Genomic DNA, 25,907 nt, shown 5'->3' on the forward strand with positions numbered 1-25,907 from the left:
ACAAAAGAGAAGCAACTGACTGTAAAATAAACCGAGAAAAAATAACTTGATAAATTTGGTTGAGGAACTGCAAAAAGTCTGTGCAGTGAAAACGAATCTGATAGTTTGGGAACACGGTGGCTCAGTGGTAGAGCGCTGACCTCTGGTGCATAAGGTCCTTGGTTCGAACCTTGGCCAAATAAGTTTGTGGTTGAGCGATATCGTGCCCGTGGGTTTTCTCGGGATACTCGCGTTTCTTTGCATTTTCTCATTCCATCAATTCTTCCATCATCATTCACTTGCTTTAATCGTCGTCTCCCTTAGCCTAAAGGGCATAATCATAGGACGTTAAACTAAAGATTTCATTTTTTTTTTTTCATTTTCGAATCTGATAGTTTGTGAGAAGACGATCAACCTTAGACGCGATAACGCCAGGTGAGGTTGTGCAACCAGAAATAACTACTGGTGCGTGTAAGGAATGTAAACAACGAGTTTGCGGTAAATGCACAGGAAAAATACTGAAACAAATTATCTGCAAGAAATGAAGTATACGGTAATTTTTGATAAGCCCATTATATGCCATGTATTCAATGTGGGTCAATACACTCAATGGTTTGGTGTTTTGTTATTTTACCTAGAAAACTCACGAAAAGAGAACATTTGTATCAAACAAAATATATTAACTCAAAGTTTTTACATAATCAACTTCCACATTTCTACACCATAAACAGCTAAAAATTCAGAATATTATAATGAAAATATTATAACATCTCATTTTCAATATCATACAATGTTGTCTTGAATGTTTTTCATATTTCATTAAATACAGTGATTAATAATATCAAGAAAATAACATGATTCGTTATTAATTAGTAGATATTTCCATGGGCGGCTCAAAAAACCGCTTACGGCTTCTCGGGGGTGAAACTTTCTTGTGCTTGTAGTATTAAGGAATTAATCGACAACAGAATCGGCAATCAGCTTGTGATCTTCAGTAAGTAGTAATAATAAATAAACGAAAAATGAATTATACAAATTCTGATGCCAATTTCAGCACAAATTCTGAAGAAACTTTCTTCTTCCCTAATAATTACAGGTTGTTATGCAACCGACAAAACATATTAGAATTGCGGGTTGTATAAGAATTAGAGTACTTCACAGATCGAAGAATAGTAAGATATATCGATAAGTAGTTTTTTGGCAATCGATTCAGCTTCTAAACAGTAGGTTCTAACTCCTTCTTTAACTATTTATTCAATCTGGAATTGATTTAAATTAAGGATTTCCGGTTTCGACCTTTGTGGTCACAGAACAAAAACAGTAGGACATAGCACGTAATGACATTTTGGTATGGATTCAGTGTCCGAGGAACAGACTGATTATTTTTATCTTTATTGTGACCAGTAGTTATAGATGTACTACTTCAAATTTAAGTATTGAATTCCCATAGTTTGGAAGTCTAGTAGTCACAGTAGTTTCATATACTTAGTGTTAAACTGTTAACCTGGGTTGTTATTTTTTTTTAAATTTGAGTGGAATGTAGCCTTAATTTTGGTAGAGCGAATTTGAGCGAATTTACATTGGTGATTGAGGTGCACCATGATTGAGGTAAACGATGAAATTGAAATAAATGATGATAATGGTAGAGTAAGAAAAAGTGGGAATGAACTGGTTAATCCCGAGATAATCTGCGAACACGGTGTTTGTCCACCAACTCTTTTCATTGTGTATCCACGTCTATGTGCTAATTTCCTAGAAAAATATGAAATGTTAGTCGGTAAATTAATGAGCGTCTTTGAGATTCTCTTCGTTCTTACCCAGTTTTTCGTCTAACATGTAAGTATATAACACCATAATTTATTTTAAGGCATAAATATATCATCAAGACAAACTACTTAACGTAGTAGTAATGTTTCCTAAGTACTAAATTATGCTAGTAAATTTTATTTATATGCAATATTTTGAAAATTATGGGGAGAAAAACGAAGGAGAATGATAAAACCACCTGTAGAATAACAGAGACGATCTTATGCTTTATGGTGATGACATATCACTATTTACATAATATTAATCAAATAAATTAAATTGTTAAGCTGTTGGTCTTATTGAAAAATGTTGTCATTCCAATCTATCGTATGAAATCATCAACGCCTTCTGTACAAATTTCCTAAGAGATAGCATTGCGTCGAATTGTCCTCTCAATAATTGATCGAATTGGCGTCTTGTTTCAGACAACTTCGTAAAGTGCTTCTCGTATGTTAGGATGAGTAAATTTCTTAAAGGCTGAAGAGGGAATTTCACTGAATAATGGGGTGTTGGATGTACTCCAGAAATATGGAATTTCCTTCCAGTGTTTCTGGATATACCGAATGTTTCATATTAAAGATCCAGTGCGTATAAATCACAATCTGCTGAAGGTAAAAGATGAAACAGAAAATAAGATAGAAATATCCCAGGGGACAACTCGAATGGATCGTTCTGCTAGCACCACGGGGTTTACAATCATGATGCCCTTAGGGGATCACCTGGATATTTTAAATGGGAAGGTATATCATCTAACACATCATTCAAAACATCATTGGAAACAAATAACTTTTGAAGGAAACGATGTTCGTGTAGGGCACTATTTTCATAGACTGAGGTTTCTGTTTTGGTATTGTAGGATAGTTAAATGATGGGCTCTTTGTAAATGACACGTCACACTAAAAACTTTTCCCTACAAAATTTGTTTGATTTTTCACGGCCTTTTCAATGATGATCCAGATGGCAAATCTTCATTTAAAATTTTTGGGTGACCTTCCAGCTCCTCATGGTAGGTGATACCGTAGAACAAGTAGAATGATATGGCCTCTGACATATTCTTATCTTACGTTTTGTTTCGTCCTTTTATCTCTAGCCGTTTGTGATTTATAAGAATTAGGCGTATTTTACTGACTGTGAAAGAGCTCATAGTTGAATGGTGGTGTGTTCGTAAACGGTGTCTCAGGCAAAAAAAAAACTTTTTCGTACAAAATTTATATATATATATATATATATATATATGATCTCGTCAATGATGTACCAGGCGACAAAATTTCATTTAAAATTTTCGGGTAACCCCGAACGACTGTATTAACAACTCTTATTCAGTTTAATAAACAAAATGAAAAAGCAGAGGGCTTGCATTTTTGTATTACAAATATTGAGTATAGCATCGGAATGATAAGAATATATAAACTTGATTAATCCTATGTTCTTCACGTGTAGGTTTCTAAACATAACAAAAACATCGCACTCAAAGTTTTTTTTTTTTTTTAAATAAATATTAACATATTACGTTACAGAAGTTCAATATTGTTGTTTATTCAATTTTTTGTCCATTATAGAATCATTAATAGACTAAATGAAGGAAAGCAATTTATTTAGTTTTCCTCTAAATAATAGAGAAGTGCTCTGTAGGTGGAAAACCATTCTGTTAATGTTGCAACTTGACGCGGAAACAATTGCGGTTTTCGCTAAACGTGTCTAGAATTAAGGCACATAGAACAAAATAGCATGTCCTAGCGTTTCCGTCAACAGTAGTCAAACAGAGAGAACAAGAGACGGTGTTATTGATTGAGCTTCTCTTTCACTAAAGGAAATTAGAATTGGAATAATTAAAATATTTTCAGATCTTTTAATAAAGTAGTTATCCTGCTGCACATTGATTAGAAATTTAAACTATTTTGAAATAAACTTTTTGCACTTGGATTCAAATTTTAGTTGAATAACTAACAAAACTCCCGGGCAACAGCTCTTAAAGGGTCCGGGCCTACCAGCCGGCTTGTGTCACTCATTTTTTTGGGGGGGGGGGGTGATGTGTGATCACGTCACCACATCGACTCCACTCGACGTTAGTGTTGGCTTTCTAGAACGAAGTTCACTACTTCTTTCTTTCAAGTAGCCCCCAACTGTTCTCACTACGCTGGATGTACATCACATTGCCAGAACCATCTGTCGAGTGTGAACGGTCACACATCTTTCCTACAGCCCTGCTTGACTTTGTTGATCTCGCGAAAAGCGGTATTTCAGTGCAGCTAGAGCAACGTTGGAATAGTAAATAACAGAAAGACAATAAATAATATAAAGCAAATCAGAAGGTGAATCAAACAGTATCCACAAAATGGTGTTAACTAATCTAAGGACCTGTTCCAGGCCTTTTCTTAAAGGTCAGAAATCTGAGTGTGCAACTTATGACATCACCATTGTTGAACACTAAAATTTCTGCAATGAATGGAAATGTCTTAGAAGCAACAATTACGTATCTACAGTTCACTTACATACTAGACCATAGACCAGCGTTTCCCAACCTTTTTCAACTTGCGGCACACTGCAGGTGTAACTTGAATTCTCGCGGCACACTCATGTAGATATTATTATTATTATTATTATTATTATTATTATTATTATTATTATTATTATTATTATTATTATTATTATTATTATTATTATTATTATTATTATTATTATTATTATTTGTAAATATAAAATACCGTGGTAATTTATTTCTGTGATTACTGATCTCTTCACAGACAAGAAAGGTCGATGACTGGCTTTCGGTAAATTATTATGCTTATTTTTAATTCTAATTTAAAAATAGAAAACAACTGCAATGAGATACTTTATAAAATTCACTTTCTTTTTCAAAAACTGTATCCAACCTTTCACTAAGAAGTCAGATCACTAAATAACGAATGAACAAACAAATCTTTTACTTTTAAAACACAAATGTAGGTAATTTGTATGCATGTTTGCTTTGTCGAAAAGATTGAAAGATATTACGAAACAGTCTGCAAGAATAAAGAAGCAATAATGGTCATAACAATGGTAACAAATACTATTTTCAACATTAAAAATGTACAGAAAAGTAACCGAGTATGAAAATTAAAATTGTAAATTCATAGTAGAGGTTCATAGTAATATGAAATACAAATATACATTTTTCCCTATGTTTTGCAATTTGATTGCCATGAATTAATAATTTTATTTCGATTTCCTCGCGGCACACCAGTGGACCATTGGCGGCACACCAGTGTGCCGCGGCACACCGGTTGGGAAACGCTGCCATAGACCATAGTGCTTACATGCTCCAATTATAGTTTTCGAAAAGTATACTGATTATAGATTAGTTACTCAACGTTCACGCCTTTGCTTAGGAGCTTGAACCTCTCTTTATCCTTGATGAAATTCTGTGTACGTCACTGAATAGACGGAAACTTATACAGTATTACATCTAGCGTTGCCCACGAGACGCGAATTGGGCCAGTCTTGTCTCGAAGAAGTACCGTCAAAGTACTTTCTCTTCTCGAAAAGCGTATATTTTTCTGTTTGGAAGATCTCTTTCTCGTATTGTATCTCAAACCAAAATTTTGAGAGCAACACTAATTCGACAAACTAGAAGAGGTGCATTTCTTCTTTTTTTTTTCAGTGGCAATATTGGTATTAAAAATCAAGGTAGAGATAATTGTGAAAATAAACCATTCACTGTTAACCTTCACTAAATATGAAGTAATTTCATGTAAAAGCAAATTACTTATTTGGTACACTTAGAATATACTTGGTCCATCTTACAACCTTTACAACCTGCTCAAAATTCGTAATTTGGGGTATTTTTTCGCAGAAATAGTCATATTGTCATACTCATACCCTAGCAAGTTTCTGATATTGGTAGAAATGATAATAATTAGCATTTCGTACCCAATTAATCAGGATTCTAGCATTTTGTGAATAGGAAGAGGATGCTAAGCTCTAGGTCCACTGTGTGCTTAAACGTAATCAGATGGAAACGTGCATGCTTTTCTTTGCATGTAGATCCTTTTCGATTTAGGATGAGGAATTTGTCTCGAATAAAAACCTGAATAGTGGTTCAGATCCTACTTTTAAATACTAAGTTCCATCAAGTACTAGGTTAGGACGTTTCACTTCAATCAATCAAACTTTGAAGGTCTAGAATACTGAAATTGGCGTTAACTCCAAACGAACAAACATCGAATAATATAACTTTTTTTCCCTATCCAAGTGTTCCTTGACTGCTGCTATTGGGTATTAAATTCTAATTGTAAAAAACAATTCTTAGAAAACTGGAAAATTCACATTCAGATATCATTATGCATTTATACTGTCTGTTTAAAGTCTATTTTTACTTCATTTAACCCTTGTAGGTTCGATGACCCACACATCAATATTGTAGTGAGGGTTGCATGATAGTCAGGAAACTTCCGTATGATACTGTTCATACAATTAGCGGTATGTTACGCAATTTGCGCACGAAATGGATGCACGCGTCTGTGTGTTCATATCAATATAAGGAGAAGCTTCCCAAGAAAAAAATATTAAAAAATAGTGATAATGATAATAAGAATAATAAGGATTTGAGAAGAAACATAAAGACTGAGCATTGTTCATTATATATTTATTCGTAATATTCATTTTCATTATTCGTAGGTTTTCCTTTGCGTTCTAATGATTATAGTAGGAACTGAAAGAAGTGTATGAAGTCCTGTGAATATACCTAGCGTTTCCTGGAACTGAAACGATTTTTTTGAAGAGAAGGTAACTACATTGTATCGAAATGAAATTAATATCTTCTAATGCTTTCTTATATGAAGATCTACGATCAAATTGATCAGTATTTCGACATTATTTGAAAAGTGACGCTGGGATAGAGAGTTACTTTGGTAATTGTGAATTTTCACTTGTCAATACGGTAGAGTTTGTACTCTCATGGTCTGAGAGTAATACGTATGCTCTCTTGTCCCGGGTTCGATTACAGTGAGGGCAAGAACGACACTGATACAGCCGAGTAATAATTCTATCCCGTTTCAAGCAGTAGATTCTATCTCGTATATTTTTGATATTGAAAAGGGAAGTTAAATTTCGTCATTCAATAACAATTTGTGTAATTATATGATATATTTATCATTTCTATAATGCATTTACAGAATAAATAAATAAAATATAAAGCACAGTCCATCTTCCTCAATCCATGAGTTATAAGATGGACTGAAAAAAAAGTATGAGAAAATTTAATAATACAACTTTTGAAACACAGAAAACTGCCGTGCAGTGTTCAATAAAATTCTTGAGACAAAACTGACTTTTGCCAATCAAGTGTCCTTTCTGGAATTTAATGTTTTGTTGATGAAATATTTACTTACTTTTCAAATATTCGTACAAACAAGATTACTGCTATCATTTCTTAGAAAATTACTCGGACGAAACTAACGCTACAAAAACTAACAATAATTTTAGAATTTTCCAAGTGAAACTACATATGTCATATCCTAGAATTATTCGTGAAATCGCTTATATAAAAAACAATACACTATTCCTTCAGGATTCTTTCTGTGAGAAATGAATGGTGCCACATTATGAGTTATTTATAATATATTTATTAGTGAAACTCGTAAGAGCAGTTTCCTATTTTCACCGTCCAGTTTTCAAAGGTAGAGAGAAAAATCGAAGAAAGAAAGAAAACTGGGAAATTCTACAGTGTCAACACATTGAATAGTCTACGTTGATATATTTTTCTAGGTATCTGGACATACGGGTAGATGGAAGAACGAATGACGGAATCCGAAAACCACTTTTTAACATAGAGAACATGTAATTCTGTTGAAGTCTCGAATTCATTTTTTCTCGATTGCAAGACATTTTTCACCCTCATCATCGTTCGAAAATAAAATATCATAGAAGCTGTTGCGCTGACTTTAATAACTAAAGACTAAAGTCTTTAGCGTCCATGGAGGAGGAATGCTAATCAGATGACTCGCGTTCAACTAAATGATCCGTGGACAGCACATTGATTCTTAATATAAGTATTTTTTGGTTTCTAGACCAAGGTCTGCTAATATTTAATCCAGATTCCTCACCAATTGTCTCACGATGCTCGATCAACGCTAAAAACACTTTATTCTTACCGGAATCGAACCCGGGAATACATGCACCAAAGGCACTAGGGCTAGTTGATCATACATAACGCAACTAATGTGACGTCTAGACAGAAATATCCTTTGCAGAATCTTGAACTGGAAGTTACCAACTTACGTTAACATTTATGTCCTCTTTTAGAGTAGGGGAACCAAGAGAAGTCTTTAGTGCAAGATTACAAGTAAATTTGGACAGTGGCGATGTGAATTTTAATCCGTAGCATATGATATAAAATTTGAAAGAAGAAATGTTTTCGAATCGGAAATAATAAATAAATTATACACTAGCGATTGAAGAAAAGTTGGATAAGAGATGGCGCTGTAAACACTAAGTATTGGGGAGCTTTGCTCTAAGTTTTAATTCAATTTTTACTATTTACATTTCAATATTTTTGACAATTTTGTTATTTGTTACAATTTTAAAATACTGTGATTCAATTTCAAGATGTACATGCGCCGCTTATCCTTCCTTATTACATTAACAGTGTGAAAAACAATTATACTTAAAACAGGCTAATTCGGCCATTTTGGAACGAGCCATCTTAATACATAATCTTATTTCAAACAATTTTCATTTAAAACAACATTAGTGAAACAGTCCACAGGGCTCTAAGGCCGGGACTTCCTTTCTATAAATCTCTCGTAAGGGAGGTAACTGGAACTGGAACTGGAAGAAAAATTAACCTGAAGAAAAATGTTATAAAATATACAAATTTGACGATTTTACTAATGAAGTAATTTGAAAATCATTATATCAGGTAACAAACAGCGATAAAGAATTTTATTTGTGGGGAAGGAATACAGAAGTAAACATGAAATACTAATTCCAAGCTTAGGTCGGGGAGACTCTCCCTGAAACTCGCTGCAACCGTATTAAAATGACATACCTAAGAATATAAAACAAAATGTAACTAATATCAAAATTTTATGGTATTGTAACCTTCTAGATTTTACAATTCATATATTTGCATAGTCAACAACGTAAAGCAACATATATGTGATACAATTTGAAGCTTATAGATGAAGAATGGTTGAGATTTATGTTTCTTATGACACCAGCTAGAATCCAGCTGACACATTGATTCTGAACAAGTTATTGTGATGTTTCCAAAATACCACTGAAAAAGTGTTAGAAGGGGTAGATAAAGACCTTTGCTACGTACGTTGCCCTGAATCGGAATTGAGTATTATTAGTTGCAGCGAACACTAATGAACCAGCTAGAATATTATATAAGAGGAAGAACAAAAATGAATTAAAGTAAGACAATAAAGTATAATAGAAAAGAAATAAGTAACTAAATATCAGAATAAAGTATATTCACGATAAAGACATAATATATTAATTATTAAGTTGGCAGAGGTGTATAATACTTTCCACACATTATAAATAAATGAGAATATCTCCGAAGGGCACAACATATAGGCCTAACTATCTATGACGAAGTTGAAGGGAAACATCAAAACAGCCTGTAACTTTTGATAAAAATAAAGTCAGAAACAGAAGAATATTGTATTCTGAATGGTAATGCAGAACTCTAGACTTCAGGATATTAATAATATAATCTATCTATTAACTGAAACTGTGTAATGTATGTTACTTGTAGAATATGTTTGTGCATTTGAAGATAAAATACGTTCTGATAAACTTTTGTTTTCTTAATGTTTTCACTTTGGTTTGAATTAGAATGCTATTCGAATATTAAACTGAAAAATTTTAGGTTATGGTTGTATTTAAGTCGTGAAGTTTGGTGCCTCAGATTGTTATCTTCCATCTTACAACTTGAATCTTCGAATCTTCGGATGAAATTTTCCATGCCATTACGCGCGAGTGTGGCGACTCCGTTGATGCAGACCCAAAGAAATTATTATCCAGTTTCTCAAGAAGGAGAAACTACATTACGTTGAGAAGGTAACTAGTACAGTACTTTTGTGATATTAAAAAATATGCTAAATACATGTGTATGATAAATGATTGGTAGTGCAGCATAGTACACACAAATAAACAAATAGATGATACAAAGAATAAAGTGTATCATCCAACGACATATTTTCTAATGTCATAAAAATTCGGTTTTCTCGAGAACTACGCATGAGTATTTACCCACAAACGTGTAATTTCGTTCAACTCAATGTGGTCTATGGATTGTTGTATAATTCTTAGCATAAGTCTTATCGTTGGAGGTCATTGTAGTTCACCAAAAATTAAAATTCAGGAGTGAATTGTAATTCTAGGCCATATCTCATTAACCATGCATGTGTGTCCTATGCTAGTTATCATAATGGAAAGACTGATAAGGCCATACTTTAATATCAATTTCATCTTAATGGATGGCGTACTTGTTCTACAACATAACTTTTTAAGTGTATAAAAATTCGTTTTTCTCGATTTTCTCCAAAACTTCTCATGAGGATTTACACTCGCCCATATAATTTGATTTCGCTCGATGAGATAGATTGATATATACATACAGGCGCGGATCCAAAGGGATAGCCCCATTTGACATTCAGGTATATACTGGATAAAATGGGCTTCAATACTACTTTCTTTACACTGGATAAAGCGACAAACTATGATTTAGCCCCTCCCTTGATCATACCCTGGCTGTATATATATATATATATATATATATATATATATATATATATATATATATATATATATATATATATATATATATGTGTGTGTGTGTGTGTGTGGTGGCGTATTTAGGATCTTGTTTCGGAGGGGGCTTCAGAACCAATAAGAAGCATTTGTGTTGTAGTTATAATGCCAAAAAATAATAATGAAATTTTTTTTGGGAGAGCTTGAGCCCGATAGAATTGTAGAATTTTAATTTTATTCGATTGAATTCTTGACTTAATACGTACAACGTACTCTTATTTCCACGCAACTTGATAGTAGATCAAAACAAACTTTCTCTCCACCATGACCTTGCTTATTGTCTACCAAACGTAATTTTTGCGGAAGGTTAGAATGTACATAAACACTATGAAGAAATTATGTATATATATATATATATATATATATATATATATATATATATATATATAGGTACAGATATAGATATAGATACATCATACTATCACGTACATTTTTTTCAAGTACGTACTTTACTGCGTTCAGCAATGTTACCGAGACAAGTAACACAAGTCTACAATCTAATTAGACACTGAATTGAACGTTCGCATTTTGATAGTCGAGGGTTGTGTGAGGTAATGTTGAAATGGCAGAACGTTACCTGCTAGACGAGTGAGAACTGAAACCGATGACAGACTTGGGAATTGTGTGGTGCTTAATATTTTATACACCAATCAATCCAAATACAATCTAATGGATTTAATAGAACTTCAACATAATCAACGGTGGAGCTTCAAATGATTAGAAGACACAATACTGTCTGATTCTCCGATAAAAGCGATATTTTTGTATGTATGAGCATCAGTACTTTTTTACTTTATGCCTCTCGTCCTGCAAAGGAAAATGATATGCATTTTATTATCTTAGAAACATTATCGGTTTTCCTTAAATATAGCAATAGATAAGTTTATGTAGGAAGTCATTTTGCAAGGAAGCAAAAAAAAAAAAAAAGTTACCACTGTATTTTTTATTATTCCGAAGACCAAAAATTAAATAGTTGTGATTGGTGGTACAGAGGGTTCCTCATATAGCTAAAAGAAGTAGCAACGCTACTGTCAACGACACCAAGTACGAACGTATATGATGGATATTTTAAATTTTAAGCGATAATGTATATTTACTAGTTTTCTCCTTCGAACCAGGTCAGCCACTTTTCTTCCCCTCTTGCAATGGCAAAGGGGGAAAGAATAAGGAGAGGGGTGTTTCGGTTGTCTATCAACGCAGATGAAATGAATAGCAGGATATAAATGTGATATTTGTAATATTACACTTCCCAATTAATTTAGAAGTTGTGATAGATATAAAAATTAAGACTAATGGTCTGGGGATAACTGAGAAGTGTAAACAAACTATTAAAAGTGCTAATATCAGGTATAGTACATGTTTTCTGCAATCTCTGCACACATCTGAGATTAAAAGTGATTTGTTTTGCATTTGAATGTGATCATAATAGTTTAGAAGAAATCTGTAAATACGACTTGCTTTCATATTCAACCTACCTCTAGTCAATTAAACTAAACAACAATGATAAAAAATGTAACAAAACAATTTTAAGTATGCTCTTGATTGAATTCAATCTTTAAAAAATAGTAATGACGCGCGCCAAAAATGTCAATCTCTTGTATATGTGTTGGAATTATTTTGTCACTCAATTGTTCAGCACAAGCCCCTAGTGTTTACACAGTAATTAATATGTAGATTAAGAATATTTGGTAGCCTTATTGGGTAATTTACAGGAAAGATTTATTAATTCACTAAGGAAGAGTAATCTTTAATCAATTTATTTATGTAGACTCCAAACATGCAACTTATCTGTAAACACAGTAATAGCGTTAATAAGCGTGATTTATTACTATGCACTTGCAATATAATAAACTAGCTAGTAGTGCGTTTCTTAGCATTTATAATCCTTTACGTGCATACCCACCGTTGGTAATGCGCTTCTCTTCTGACCGCACCCTCATGTAGGCTCTCCAGACTCGCCTTGCTCAGAACATTTTCACTCTCTCGTTCTTCGAAAATCGGAAATTACAGAAACCAACTACTTCCGGTTTTAACGTTGATTATTATAGAGTGAAAACTGCACCAGATATCGAGAAACAGTTGTCTGCAAGCAATAAATGTCGGCAGAATATTTTCCATCTCCACTCTAATATCTCTACCATAAAACCGGAAGTGGTATCAATATAATTAAGAAAATATGTGACACCAAAGAAATCAAACTCCTTCTTGTGATGTACACGTGACACTACTAGTTATGTGGTTTTATAGAGTATACTGTGCTACAGGTTCCAACAAATTTTATCAGGATCTGATTACAATCTGTGGAGTTAGATCATGGTCATGTCCTTAACAGATGATACTGTTAATGTTGTATTGATGTTCACGAGTTATTTGGTAACATGAAGACTGATTAGGATATATATGGTCACACATGTTTCGGAGACTGACCCATTATATAGGAAGTTAGTGCTCTATATTTAGTTTAGGTATCAAACTAAACTACTGGCATAGTGATAAAGTGGAAAAAATAAATACACTTAAAAGAAAAAGAACTAACTTCAAAATTGCACTAAAATCAACAAAATAAAAGCTTTTTAATAAAAGCATATTAGCTGAATTCAACAAAAACACAAAAAGTAGAAAACAATAAAAGCACTTAAAAGCAGAAAATAATTCATTTCTATCTATAAAAAATTGAAAGAATTACTATTATCTATGCCGAGCCAAAAAAATGAATTCCTCACAAAATTATCATCCAAACTAATATTATAGGCATTAATTTCTTTGGCTTGGCACAGACTTCAAAAAATGTTATAAGTGATAGTAATAATTATTTTCTGCTTTTAAGCGCTTTATTATTAGTATTATTTTCTGCTTTATAGAGCATTTAATATTTTCTAATTTTTAGCGCTTTTGTTAAGTCGGTTAATATTTTTTTCTTTTTTTAAAAAAATATTTTAGTGGTACACAATTCGTGCCACCTCTATCTTAGGATAATATTTTAATCAAAATGACTTAATATTAAAAAAAAAAAAAAATCTCGAGCCAAGTGTATGTTTCGTTTCATTTCAAACTGTTCACCTTCTTTTTATCGTGATAATATAATAGATAACATCGATTTCATTTTTTTTATATTGATAAATTTAGGAAATAGGGGTTATTTGGGCAGGTGAGAAGAAGAAAATTGTAGAGAGCGTTAGGATGCTATTCCACGAAGAGACGTGAAGTGCGTGTCTCTCAATGTGACTCCTTTTTATTAAGCTGCATGACTTATAGAATAATTTTGATTCGTATTGCAGTAGATGTTCACTATTAGTTAAATCAGATCATTATATATAGATTAATTTTGCTAGGAATAGCTGTATCAACTTTATTGAAATCCACAATTTATACGTATCTTAAGCGCGATGTATGTAAACACCACTGTAACTACCTTAGCAACTGCCCTAGTAACGGTTTGTTTGTAACTAATATGGCTGCGCCGAACGAGATTCACAGCAGACGACTTTCTGAGCATATACTCATTGCACATATCAGAAGTTTAAGTACATTTGAACTCTCTCAAGGAAGTTCATATTGATCACTATTGGGATAGATTCTAAACGTTTTTGTTCACTTATACAACACTTTAGGACATTTTTTGACATGTCCTAAAAATGTCCGAACACTGATATATATTTTTGCAGTGAAAAGAGGCTTGCCAACCGCATAGCCCGTGTTCGACACCCAGTGAGGGCGGAATTTTCTCTCTATCCTATTCTTTACAAACATGTGACTAGAAGGTTCATCCAGATTGTTTGTAGTGAGTAGGCTATCTAGCGAATCCTAGAGGCAACCAGGAACCAGGGCTCGGTGCTGATTATATTACTCCCTACATGTACTGAGGACACAAAAAAATATTGAGTCTTACTTTCATAACGGTGTTTTCCACATTAACTTGTCTCGAAGTGATGCGTATTTGTACACAACCCTTGCTGTTCATCGTTAATTCTTTTTTAAATCTAAGTTGTAATGAAATATGATACTATAAGCTTACTGAGTATTGTATTCAAATTCTGTGTATGTTTATGCTTATAATCAGATTTTAACTCACGTAACTCCTTTAAAAACAAAATGTGGAACACTATAACTTGCTGAAATCTTTATTTCTACTCTCCTCTGCCACAGTTCTGGATTATTAATCTTAAATAATAGGTTATTTAAGAGAAATATGAATTAACTGGTTAAGTGACTTGGAACCATAATTATCCAATTCCTGTTCATGTTACATGTTTTGGGCCCAATTGTAGTTGAATCGAAGCTTGATAAAAAGGAAATACATTTTATTATATTTCAATGGCACATATTTCCTTTTAGTAGTGAACCAATTCGATTCTCACTGCAGCACCTTAAATTCCTGTTGTTCCATAAGGGATAGAAGCTGGCAAACCTACCCCTCTTTTGTTGGCTTAATTGCTCCACCTATCAAGGCAGTCTATGCTAGATCTTGCCTTTGGGCAAAAGCTTCTAACAAAACGTAAGCCAAACATATATAAAACTAATCTATATATTCTCAATTATTGAACATAACGGATTTTTTGATGAAACAGAAATCGAAAAAGAATTTATGTATGGTTTTGCTACGTAATCAAATAAGATAAAACTACAAGTACCTTAACTTTATATATATATACTGTATATTCGTCGCTGTATACAATTGTTTATGTATTATTTTAGTTTTACGCGTTCCTACATTGAATGCACGTTCAGTTGTGTCTTCAGTGATAGATTATCAATATAATTGGAGTGACATTAATACACCGTACAGCCATACAACTGCGATCGAAAAAAAAGTCCTGTATATTTTCTTTTTATCGTTAGAGCTTCAGAATACAGTACATACTTGAAACGTTGACATCACTGTTGTGTAGTATCTGTATAGATTTCTTGTTATATTAGATAGAAAGAAAGAGATTTAGTGGGATGAGTTGAATGTTATATAGTCAAGTTCAGGGTGTTCTTGAAAGCGAAGGGGAAAATGATAAGAGATGTAGGAAAGGAGGGAGGAGAAGATCCGCGCATCTTGGGCGCGCGCTTACAGCCACAGAGAATGTTACGTAACCAGCTTTTCGGTGGATCGAACGAACGAAGGTTTTGCCTTGCTTTGGGTCGAAGTCGCGCAGGCGAAATAAAGGCACACACTTTCCTACACGGGGGTTGGTGGGTGGGTGTTGCGCGCGTGCTGATTTTTCAGGGGCGGAGGGAGAAGAACACAAAGTTAGGGGGAAGCAAGTGACAGAGAGGTATTCTCTCTGTGAAGGTCAAATTCACTATAGGCCGTGTGGCAAACACTGGCAACGCTGTAGCGTCGCAACACATCCACAATATCTCTGTCTCCCTCACTCTTTACTTTTCCCCATTGGTTGTTATACTCCGATTTGACAGATGCTGCTTCTGCTTCTATTATGCGTGTGTTATTAGTCTTATCAAATTCTCGTACGCTACTAGATCGTCATTTGTCTCGCTGTCCGAATTAACCAAAGTTAAATATACATATATTTTTCTACGCGATCGATTTCATTTTTTACTCAAACTGATAATAACATTACTCGTAATTAAACTGTTAAATAATACCCTCCCGTTCCGCGGTTACCGTGTTTCTATACCCCCTTTCCCTACTAAAACCGAAAATATGTACATGTGATAACGTGATCGAGAAAACAATCGGGTATACGTGTTTCATCCGAATGACCGAATTTTCTTAAAACCAGTGTGTCAGTGAGTGAAATAGAAGTTACGTAATTTATATTATATTCTGGATATACAATTTCGAATAGAATGTTAACGCTTGTTATGTGTGTTACAGTTTAGCGAAGATTTATTATTGTTTGTTTGTTGAAGGTATAATCAGTGTTAAATAGTGCTAAAAGATTATTTTAAAAATCTGGCAACCGACAAAGAGTCAGAGGACAAAAATGGAGGACCAACAGAGGGCATCATGACAGGTAAGAGCGTTTTTTTTTTTTTTTTTTTTTTGTTAGAGAAAGAAAAACTGGAAACACATTTTGTATGTTGCCAAATACAAGATTTTTAAGTTACAGATAAAAAAAGAAACACACACAGTTATCAAATCACGATTTAAAAAATATATATTTATTTAAATCTCAGATAATATTTTTGTTATTAATTGAGAAGTTCTATGAGTTTCTGAAATACTAAGGGGTGGCACTCTGAAATCGTCAAGTGTCATTAGCTATGAACTGAAAATTATAATAAATGACACTGAAATGTATCTAGTGAATTTGAAGTGCAAATATATTCCCAATTAAAGTTAATTGTTTGTGTCACTCTGCTTACCTTTTATCAGTTAACTTAATCAAGGAGTTCATGAGAATCGAACCACAGCCCTTTTCATTACGAGCGATCTTACTAGCTGCTGTTTGAAACTTTATATGAAATATTGCTTTCCTTCTTTTAAAATAAATCCCAGTTGTTTTTAATAATACATTCATATGTATATAGTTTACATTACGTATTATATCATGCCTGTAGGAGAAAGTAATGGTTCTTGATAACCTAAAACTTCGAGATTTATAGGTTATCACTGCTTTCTTGAAAAACCTGTTTAAAGTCTCAGATTTGAACTTTATAAATAAATCTATTACAAACAAATTTAACATTGTTAAAATTTCCTCAAAAAATCAATGTAGTATTACGATTTTCTTGAAATTTATAATGTAATCAACCTTATTTTGAAACAAAGAAGAAATAAGCTACTTAGGTAAACAAATGCTTTTATTATTTTAAATTTGTGATGTTCGTATCTTGTGACATGAATATAGGTGTACAGTAAGAGCTGCAAACGGAAATATCTCATCTATTAATAATACTGTCGTTATATATTAATTATTTACTGTTTTAACACGGGCCACAAGTAGTTCATATTATTAAGCGTATTCTTAGAATACTTCCTTTTTAGATCAAAGACCCAATACACTTCAATCACAAATTTTCTTGTACGTCTTATATCTGGAGAACCACATACAGTGTAGCCAAATCCAAACTATCACTTAACTCAGTATGATGTGCTTATTTCGTAGGCAATATTTTCAAATATGACCCTGAAATTAATTAACATAAATTCAAGAATAATGTTATTCAATGTTTAAGAATCATATAAGCTGTGCCTCCCAATAGTTATTATTGATTTACTTGTATGTTTGCATGCTAAATACTAAACGCGAAAAAATAAAAGAAAGAAAATGAAGGGCAAGGTAATTAATATCTTGCTCTGTTAATTACTATGTTATATATGTTGCCTGTTTACCAAGTAGGCATTCTTGTTCATGCGTATAAACACAAATATCTAATAAAAACTTATACAGTCAATAAACGTAGAATAGATACTCGAAGGTGGACGTTAATTTTTCAGAAGTGTACTTCAACATAAAAGCTAGAGAATCATCAAAGAAAGAAAAGAATAATTTTCAATGATGTGTGAAATCCATTAAAATAGTATTATTGAATATTTATAATTACAGATTTATTACACACTCTTCTCGAACAATTTGATAGGATACTAAATGTAGTAATTATGTATACCATAGTATTCAGCAATGTACTGCAACATACTTTTACATAAAAAGAAGAAATTTTCTCGTATTCAACATAATTATTAGCGTTTAGTAAGGAAAAATTGTCCAGCGGTGAGATACGAGGGCCAATCAAAAAGTTCCCGAAATTTTGTTGTAGCTCATTATACCACAATATAAGTACACATTTACATAATCGCCTTCAAATTTGGCACCTTCGGAACATACACACACACACATGTTCCATCTCCCTACAATTGGTGGAAACACTGACGAAAGGCTTCTTTTGGTATCTTTCGAAGTTCAGCCGTCGCGTTAGTTTTGATCTCTTGAATGTTAGCGAAACGGAAAACGTCCATTTTCAGCTTTGGAAAGAACCAAATATTCAATTGTGCTAAACTGTTTTTAAGGCTATCAGACTCTCTGAATCAGATTTTCCCCAATTTGTACATGAACTTGATGTTTACGCGTTGCTCGATCTGTGAAATTGACCCAACTGATCACCACACACTCTTCTGTTCATCTACACTACACGTACACTGCCTGTTAAGACGTGTTCAGACTTGTTAAATTCAGTATTAGGCAACCTACGGACTGCATTGCCCAAGATTCATTATGATTGCATCACAATTGCCAGAACTAAACTTACGTCACATCATCCCGGGAACTTTTTGACTGCTCCTCGTATATATTAATTCATAGATCTTATTAAGCTGAACAAAATTCTATGCGTGAGTGTAAAATTTCTTGCATAGTTTCCGAGAAACTGGAGAAAAAAACTAATTTGTAAACCTACAAATTGAAGCTGTACAATAAGCATGCCACTTGCTGAGGCATAACTGGTATTGAAGTGTACCCTCATTGAGCTCTTCATAATGGTACTTACAAGTGGACAGATAGTACATAATATGAACAATGAGATGTAGGCCAAAATTGTTATTAACTTTTAAATTTTAATTTTAATTTTACTTGTTATTAACTTCTTAAATTTTTAACTAAAAATGTTGTCCAAATATTAGACAAATATCAGTCAAGGGCACTCATGTTGTGGTTTCCAGGGGGGGGGGGTAAGTATAACATTTCAAATGTAGTCTCAAATTTTGCGGTGACTATTCTAAAAAAAAAAATCTGTTGGGTTTTCGATCTTCCAAAGTACAATTTCCTCTAGAGGGAGACGAGCACCCCACCTTGCCCCCCTGATGGGCGCCCTTGATATAAATCGATAGATCACAAGAACCTGAACAATGTTTATGAGTAAACTCTCATACGTAGTATTCGAGACACTCGAATAAACTAATTTTTGTGGTGCTAAAATGTATGACGCGTTCCATAGCAATAATAATTCACAGTTTTCAATTTTACAGGAAAAATACTTATTTACGTACTGTATATCTAGCAAGTACAATGTTAACTAGCAGATTGTTATTTACCTCTTCCTTAGGGTGATACTATTTTTTACGCTTAGGCCTATACTGCATGTAAAGGTTCAACATTGAAATTCAAAAACACACACAGACATACACAAACGAGCGTTTAGTTTCGTATCCTCATGCGTCTTTATATATATTACTCGTTCCGGGATCAAACGATGTTATTTATGTATATTACAAACTGGAACATATAAACAAGATTCTTAAGTATATTCTGATTGTATCAAAAGCATGGAAATAACATTAATTAATACTCTAATTACCGAATTTGTATTATACAACTATGTTATCGAAAATGAAAGTTTATTTCGTAATAAATTGATCCTTTTCAGACATAAAAAAGTTATCTTTCATATATATATATATATATATATATATATATATATATATATATATATATATATATATATATATATATATATTGTATTATGTGTTAAAAACTGAATGGCAAAAGATATTTTATCATTTGAATGTTAAGGTTATTCGTTATCTCTTTTTATCTTGTTATTCTTATCTTATGTTGTTATTTCGTATATTATTACAATATGTATACGTTCTGTTAAAATCAAACTAGAATATTATTCAGTGTAGTTCTAGTCATTAGCGTTTTGCCCTTCCCGTATGCAAACTAGACGTTTCACTAATTAAGAAGGAGGTACGCTTGTGCTCTGTAACAAGAATATATTGATTTTCATGTTATGGTCGTCATCCGCATAATTAAAGCATGTATAGAATTCACTGAGTATACCAACGATAACAAAATTTGATACATTACTATATATCAAATTAGTTTTGTCTGCATTGCTATATATACGATATAATTTGAAGCATAGTATACTGTGTTTTTATGTCCAGATAGTACAAGTACGTAGTGTGAATAATTTTGGATTTCTTAATAACAAATCAATTTATCCTAACAAAGTTATTTTACCATTTATATGTACAGTCTGTTACACTATTTTCTGATGAACTCAAAGAGATCAAATAAATCCATTTGTGACATGAAATTGTTTAAAATATCCACTATTATTCATTTCGATTATTTTGTATTTCATGTGTATATAGTAATACATAGGTTTATAAGACATTATATTATATCAAATTTTGATTGCATACGATTAATGTGAGAATTTCTACGCAAATTTTTATTACGGCAAATAAATACAAAATAATTGTACGAGTAAGTTCATATATATATATATATATTAAGCGGCTCTGGCGAACATAATAGTATGTCACACTTTCTAACTTTTGACTAAACTAAGAAAGAAGGTTGACCATTCCCCTATCTCCATGCAATTCAATATCAATGACACATACTAAACAAGTACAGTAGGCTAAATATTGTTGATTTTTCACAAATAACTTGAGTTATTTTAATCAAATATTGGTTCCGTGTTCGATACCATTTACGTAAGTATTACGAATCAAATAATTGAATAGTTCGTTATCAAAGTTTTATTTATACCTGGTACATGAGTTCAGTCAGCTTGTTTTCTTTGTATAAATTTATTATTATTGTCCTTTTACCGATTCGATGTTCTTTAAATTTTGCATGCATGCATCATAATACTTCAATATTTCCGACGTACTGTGTATAGTTTAATTACATTAAATTTATTGGATAGTCACACGAATTATTATCGTCTACTCTTAAGAATATTTCTATATAATAACCGTTGGTAAAGCGTTGGTCAAGTGGTAGAGCGTTGGCTTTGCATTCGGGAGATCGTGGGTTAGATTCCCGCTGCCGATCATCCTGACTGAGGTTTTACAGGGTTTTCCTCAATCCTACCAGGCAAATGCCGGGATGGTATCTACTAAACAGGCCCTGTCCGATACCTTCCCCAAATCCTTTTCATTGTTGTTGTTGTTAGATATCCAGTATAAAATAGCTTCTGAGCTGTATCTGGTGATTGTTAAATAAAATAAAATAAACTCTGCTAAAAGAAAGAAAGAGGATTACGTGATTCTATATCCTTTCATAATACGCAACCAACATCTTTGCTACTGTACAGGTTGCATAGAAGCTAGGGAATGGTATAAATTATAAACGGGATATTAATAGTTATCATTAACGTCGCCGTTACACGTATTAATGGATTTGCTCCATTAAGAAATGGCCAAGATAATCGCTCTGGCTCTCTATTCAAAACAATTTTTAAAAAAAGAACTCAAAAATTTGATTTCGTCCAAGAGTTATCATGTAGAGTAACAGATGGATGAACAGAAGAACCAACAGCACAATTTTATAAAGCCTTCTCCGTGATCCTAATAAATATCTTACTCCTCCTGTCAATATTGTCGTAGAGGGCTCAGCTTCTTCAATTTTTTTTACTGTGATTTTCTTGTTTTTATTTCTACCTCTACGTAGCATTTTTTGTCGCGAAATTTTAAAAAAATGACTACAACGGAGTGTTAAAAAGTTGGTGCAATCACGTTGAAGAAATTATAAGAAATCCACACTGGAGAGCTCTAACACCATGATGGTATTCGTTCTTCTCTACGTAGCCACCGTGCCTGGCTACACATTTTTACCAGCGGTTCTTCGTTTTTCATAAGATCGTTTTGTAAAAGTCTACAGTTTGGCTTTGAAACTACATTTCAACATCAGAAATTACGTAATCCCTACTGTCAAAATGGCATCCTTTGAGCAGACGATTCATTTTTGAGTAGAGGAAAAGGTAATTTGGTGCTAGGTCCGGTGAGTATGGGGATTAGGGCAATATTTCATCTCCTAATTCCACTGTCTTCATCATGGATGTATGGGTGAAATGAGCTGGTGCGTTGTGTAGCCACAGCAGCACCTCTGTTATGACTAGACTTCGGATCGATATGCACTAAAAAACGACAAAATATGCATGCAAATATGCGCTAAAAATCACGAAAATATGCACTGAAAATATGGAAATATGCACTAAAAAGGATAAATAAGCATCAATCAAAAGCTAAAGTTAAATGAGATTTTTTTTTTTATCTTTCGAGAAAAAAATTGTATACATATACTTGCTGTACTACATATACTTGCTGTACAACTATGATGCATTCATGCTACAATAGACAAATATGTGGTTTTCGATATTTTCTGACAAAAGCCTGCATTTCTCAGTCAAAACATTACTGTACATCGAAAATGTTCCTTCCGTGTTACAGGTCGTTAAAGAACAGTATTTCAAAGAAGCAATGTTACTTGCCGATAAATCTGTAATTCGTGCGTCGTTGTTCCCAGGAACACTTTATTCGCATTACACAAGAATTTTATACCAGGATTTTTCGCGTCTATTGACAGTACTTTTCGAAAAACAAAATTGTGGATTGGTCTTGGCGGAGCCTGTTTCATTATTGAGTCAAACAGCTCAAATGCACTACAAAGTCCTAATCATCGCTCTTCTCATCCCGTTATAATCTCTGAAATTGAACTGAAATGAGTATTGATAAACGCAAGTTCGCTTTTAATGTTTCTACCTCCGCAAGTATCCACGGCTTCTTGAATACATTTGGTTTCTTCGGGTTCAAACAGCTCAGTATGTGAAATTAAAATACATCTACCCCCATATATATATATATATTAAAATGGGCCAAATATCTGTGAATAAAGAATAAATATACTCAGAGACGGAAATAAACATTTCTGGCATAAGCATATAGTAAAACCTGGCTTGCAAAATTGAACAAGACTCATAAAAATTCCCCTTAAAGGTTTTAAGCTTAACGGAGATAGATCTATGCAAAAAATAAATAATGGACATAGTGAGATAAAATAAAATGTTATACAATACCTATTAAATTGCAGTATTTATTTATGCTACAAATTAATACAAATTATGCTACAATTTTTCAACGCTCCTCCCTCTACTTTTGGCTCTCTTTGATCTATTATGTATATGTCTAGACCAGGTAGAGAACGAGTTATTGGTATTTGGAAATTACTATATAAATTTCACTTTGTTCAAAAAGTTGCACGGTATCTAGGGCCATATATGGCGGTGAACTAAAGGTTAAATGTGTAGGGTAAAAAGTAAACAAAGACCTTTACAGACAACGTAGTTCATATACCTAACCTCTCACAGAATGTCTAAAATTTTTGTAAACGATGCATTCCGTAACTTGAAAATTTCCGTTAAAAAGTATATTTTAACATTCGTTGTTCGCAACACAGGTTCCAACTAATCAAGAGAATTTAACACCCTTTTTTAGTGTTATATTCATGGGAACGTGAAATATTTCCCTTTAATAAGGGATCTGTTGAAGGCAATTTTTACTGTATTAAAAGCCTGTATTCAAAACCTTATTATATGTTCTTGTTTAAAAGAAAATAAATCCACTTGAAATTACTTTTTGTAATCAATTATGTGTTAATCCTAGAATATTTTCTTCTAGCGTAACATTGTCCGTTTCAAACAGCAATAATTTACAATATATAATATTGATACTTTAAATGGAATAAAGTGATTTGAGCGAGACATGGAGTATGAATGGGAAGAAGGTAAAATTATCGAAAACATAACAGAAGACTTAGTAGGAAATGTACGTTTCCAGAGATTTAGGTGCATATCAAAGCAATACAAGCTTATTTTTAAATCCAGGGGCATACGCAGGGGGTGGGTCCTGGGGGTCCGGACCCCCCCCCCCGAAATACCGACTTTTTTTGTAAATGTAGTCTACTTTTAGGGGCAATTTTTTAAAAAATTCATATAACTTAGCCTCAAATTTTATTTGGACCCCCAAACGCTTTAGACCCTCCGGAAATAAATTTCTGCGTACATTCCTGTTTAAATCATCTCATAAACTCCTTAAAGGAAAACTTATCTCAGAGAGTAACTGCTGTGGCAAGTTTTAGATTTTGTAAACCAAATATTTTAATTAATTGTAGAGCTTATTTTCAAAAGGGTTGTTCATTTCTTCCCGAAATACTTTTTAAAGTTTTCCTTGGGATGATCACTGTCGAGTATTAAAAAATAAATAAATAAATAAAAAAGCCGCCGCACCTGGGTTGTTTCATACTTATAGAGCTCCTTACCGGACTTCAAACTCCTATATAAGGCGGCCAAAAAATAGGGCGCTGCTGAAGTTTAAGCTTTTGCTGTCGAACAAAATGGAAATGTCCTCTTCTGAAAACAAGCATACTTACTTTGAAAGTATTACTTGTTTAGCATACACTTTGCAAAATATACTTTCTCCTTGAATTGTTAAGGTCTCTCAACTTCAATCCATTGTTTCAGAGGGTCCATTAATTGTAGTGTTACACCTTCAAATTTCAATTTTAACTAATTCAGAATGTTGTCCATTTTTGTCCACCCAAGAAAAATTTTGTACAATTTAAATAAACGACGGAAGGCCATTTCAAAATTTGGTCCACTTCGATCACCTGTCGTGCGACATCTCCAAATTCGAATTTTAATTAGCTCAGAATTTGTTCCAATTATTTCCCTTTTTTTCAATCCAAGAAAAATTTTGTACCATTCAAATTAACAAAGGAGGTCCGTTTCAAAATTTGGCCATTTCGATCACTTTTAGTGCGACATCTTCAAATTCGAATTTTCATTAGCTCATAATTTTGTCCGGTTTTTGTACATTGGTGAACCACGAAGAAAAAAATACAATTGAAATAAACAAGAGAGGGCCATTTGAAATTTTGGCCACATCGATCACCTGTAGTGCGACATCTTCAAATTCGAATTTTAACAAGCTTAGAATTTTGTCCAATTTTTTTATATTCTTGAACCACCAACGGAAAGATATATATACCATCCAAATGAACGAGGGAGATTCATTTTAAAATTTGGCCACTTCGATCACTTGTAGTGAGACATCTTCCAACTGGAATTTTAATTAGCTCAGAATTGTTGAATATTTGTACATTTTTTACCGCCAGGAAAAAAATTCGTACCATTCAAATAAACCAGGGACAGACTTTTAAAAATGTGGCCACCGTTCACCTGTAGTGAGACATTTCAAATTTGAATTTTAACTAGCTTGGTGGTAGAAAACTTTACAAAAAACAGTGAAAATTCTAAGGTAGTTGGAATTCGAATTTAAAGATGTTACACTACTGTTGAACGAAGTGGTCACAATTTTGAAATGACTCTCCTTTGTTAATTTGAACGTTTAATTTTTTCTTGGTGGTACAAAATGTACAAAAATTGACAAAATCCTGAGCTAATTAAAATTCGAATTTGAAAATGTCACGCTTCAGGTGATCGAAGTAGCCAAATTTTGAAATGACCTTCCTCGTTTATTTGGATGGCACATAATGTTTTGTTTGTGATGCAAAGATTGGACAAAATTCTAAGCTTGTTAAAATGCGAATTTGAGCATGTCACACTGATCGATGTGGCCA

At 33.0% G+C, this 25,907-nt stretch overlaps 1 protein-coding gene across 2 annotated transcripts in view; it reads left to right on the forward strand.

The window, feature by feature from the left end:
• Hr3 (nuclear hormone receptor 3 ROR-beta) overlaps positions 1–25,907 on the forward strand; it is a 671,278-nt gene that overhangs the window by 114,079 nt on the left and 531,292 nt on the right. Inside the window, exon 1 of one of the 2 annotated variants that reach the window (XM_081736349.1) lies at positions 15,999–16,550. The exons of the other annotated variant lie outside the window; for it this stretch is intronic. Within the exon in view, the coding sequence (XP_081592475.1) occupies positions 16,544–16,550 (7 nt within the window). The 5' untranslated portion in view covers positions 15,999–16,543. Of the gene's footprint in view, positions 1–15,998; positions 16,551–25,907 lie in introns of those variants that run through there. 2 annotated transcript variants of the gene reach the window in all.

This window comes from Thermobia domestica, chromosome 13 (assembly GCF_964235325.1).
Source record: "Thermobia domestica chromosome 13, izTheDome1.hap1.1, whole genome shotgun sequence".
Lineage (NCBI taxonomy): Eukaryota > Metazoa > Arthropoda > Insecta > Zygentoma > Lepismatidae > Thermobia > Thermobia domestica.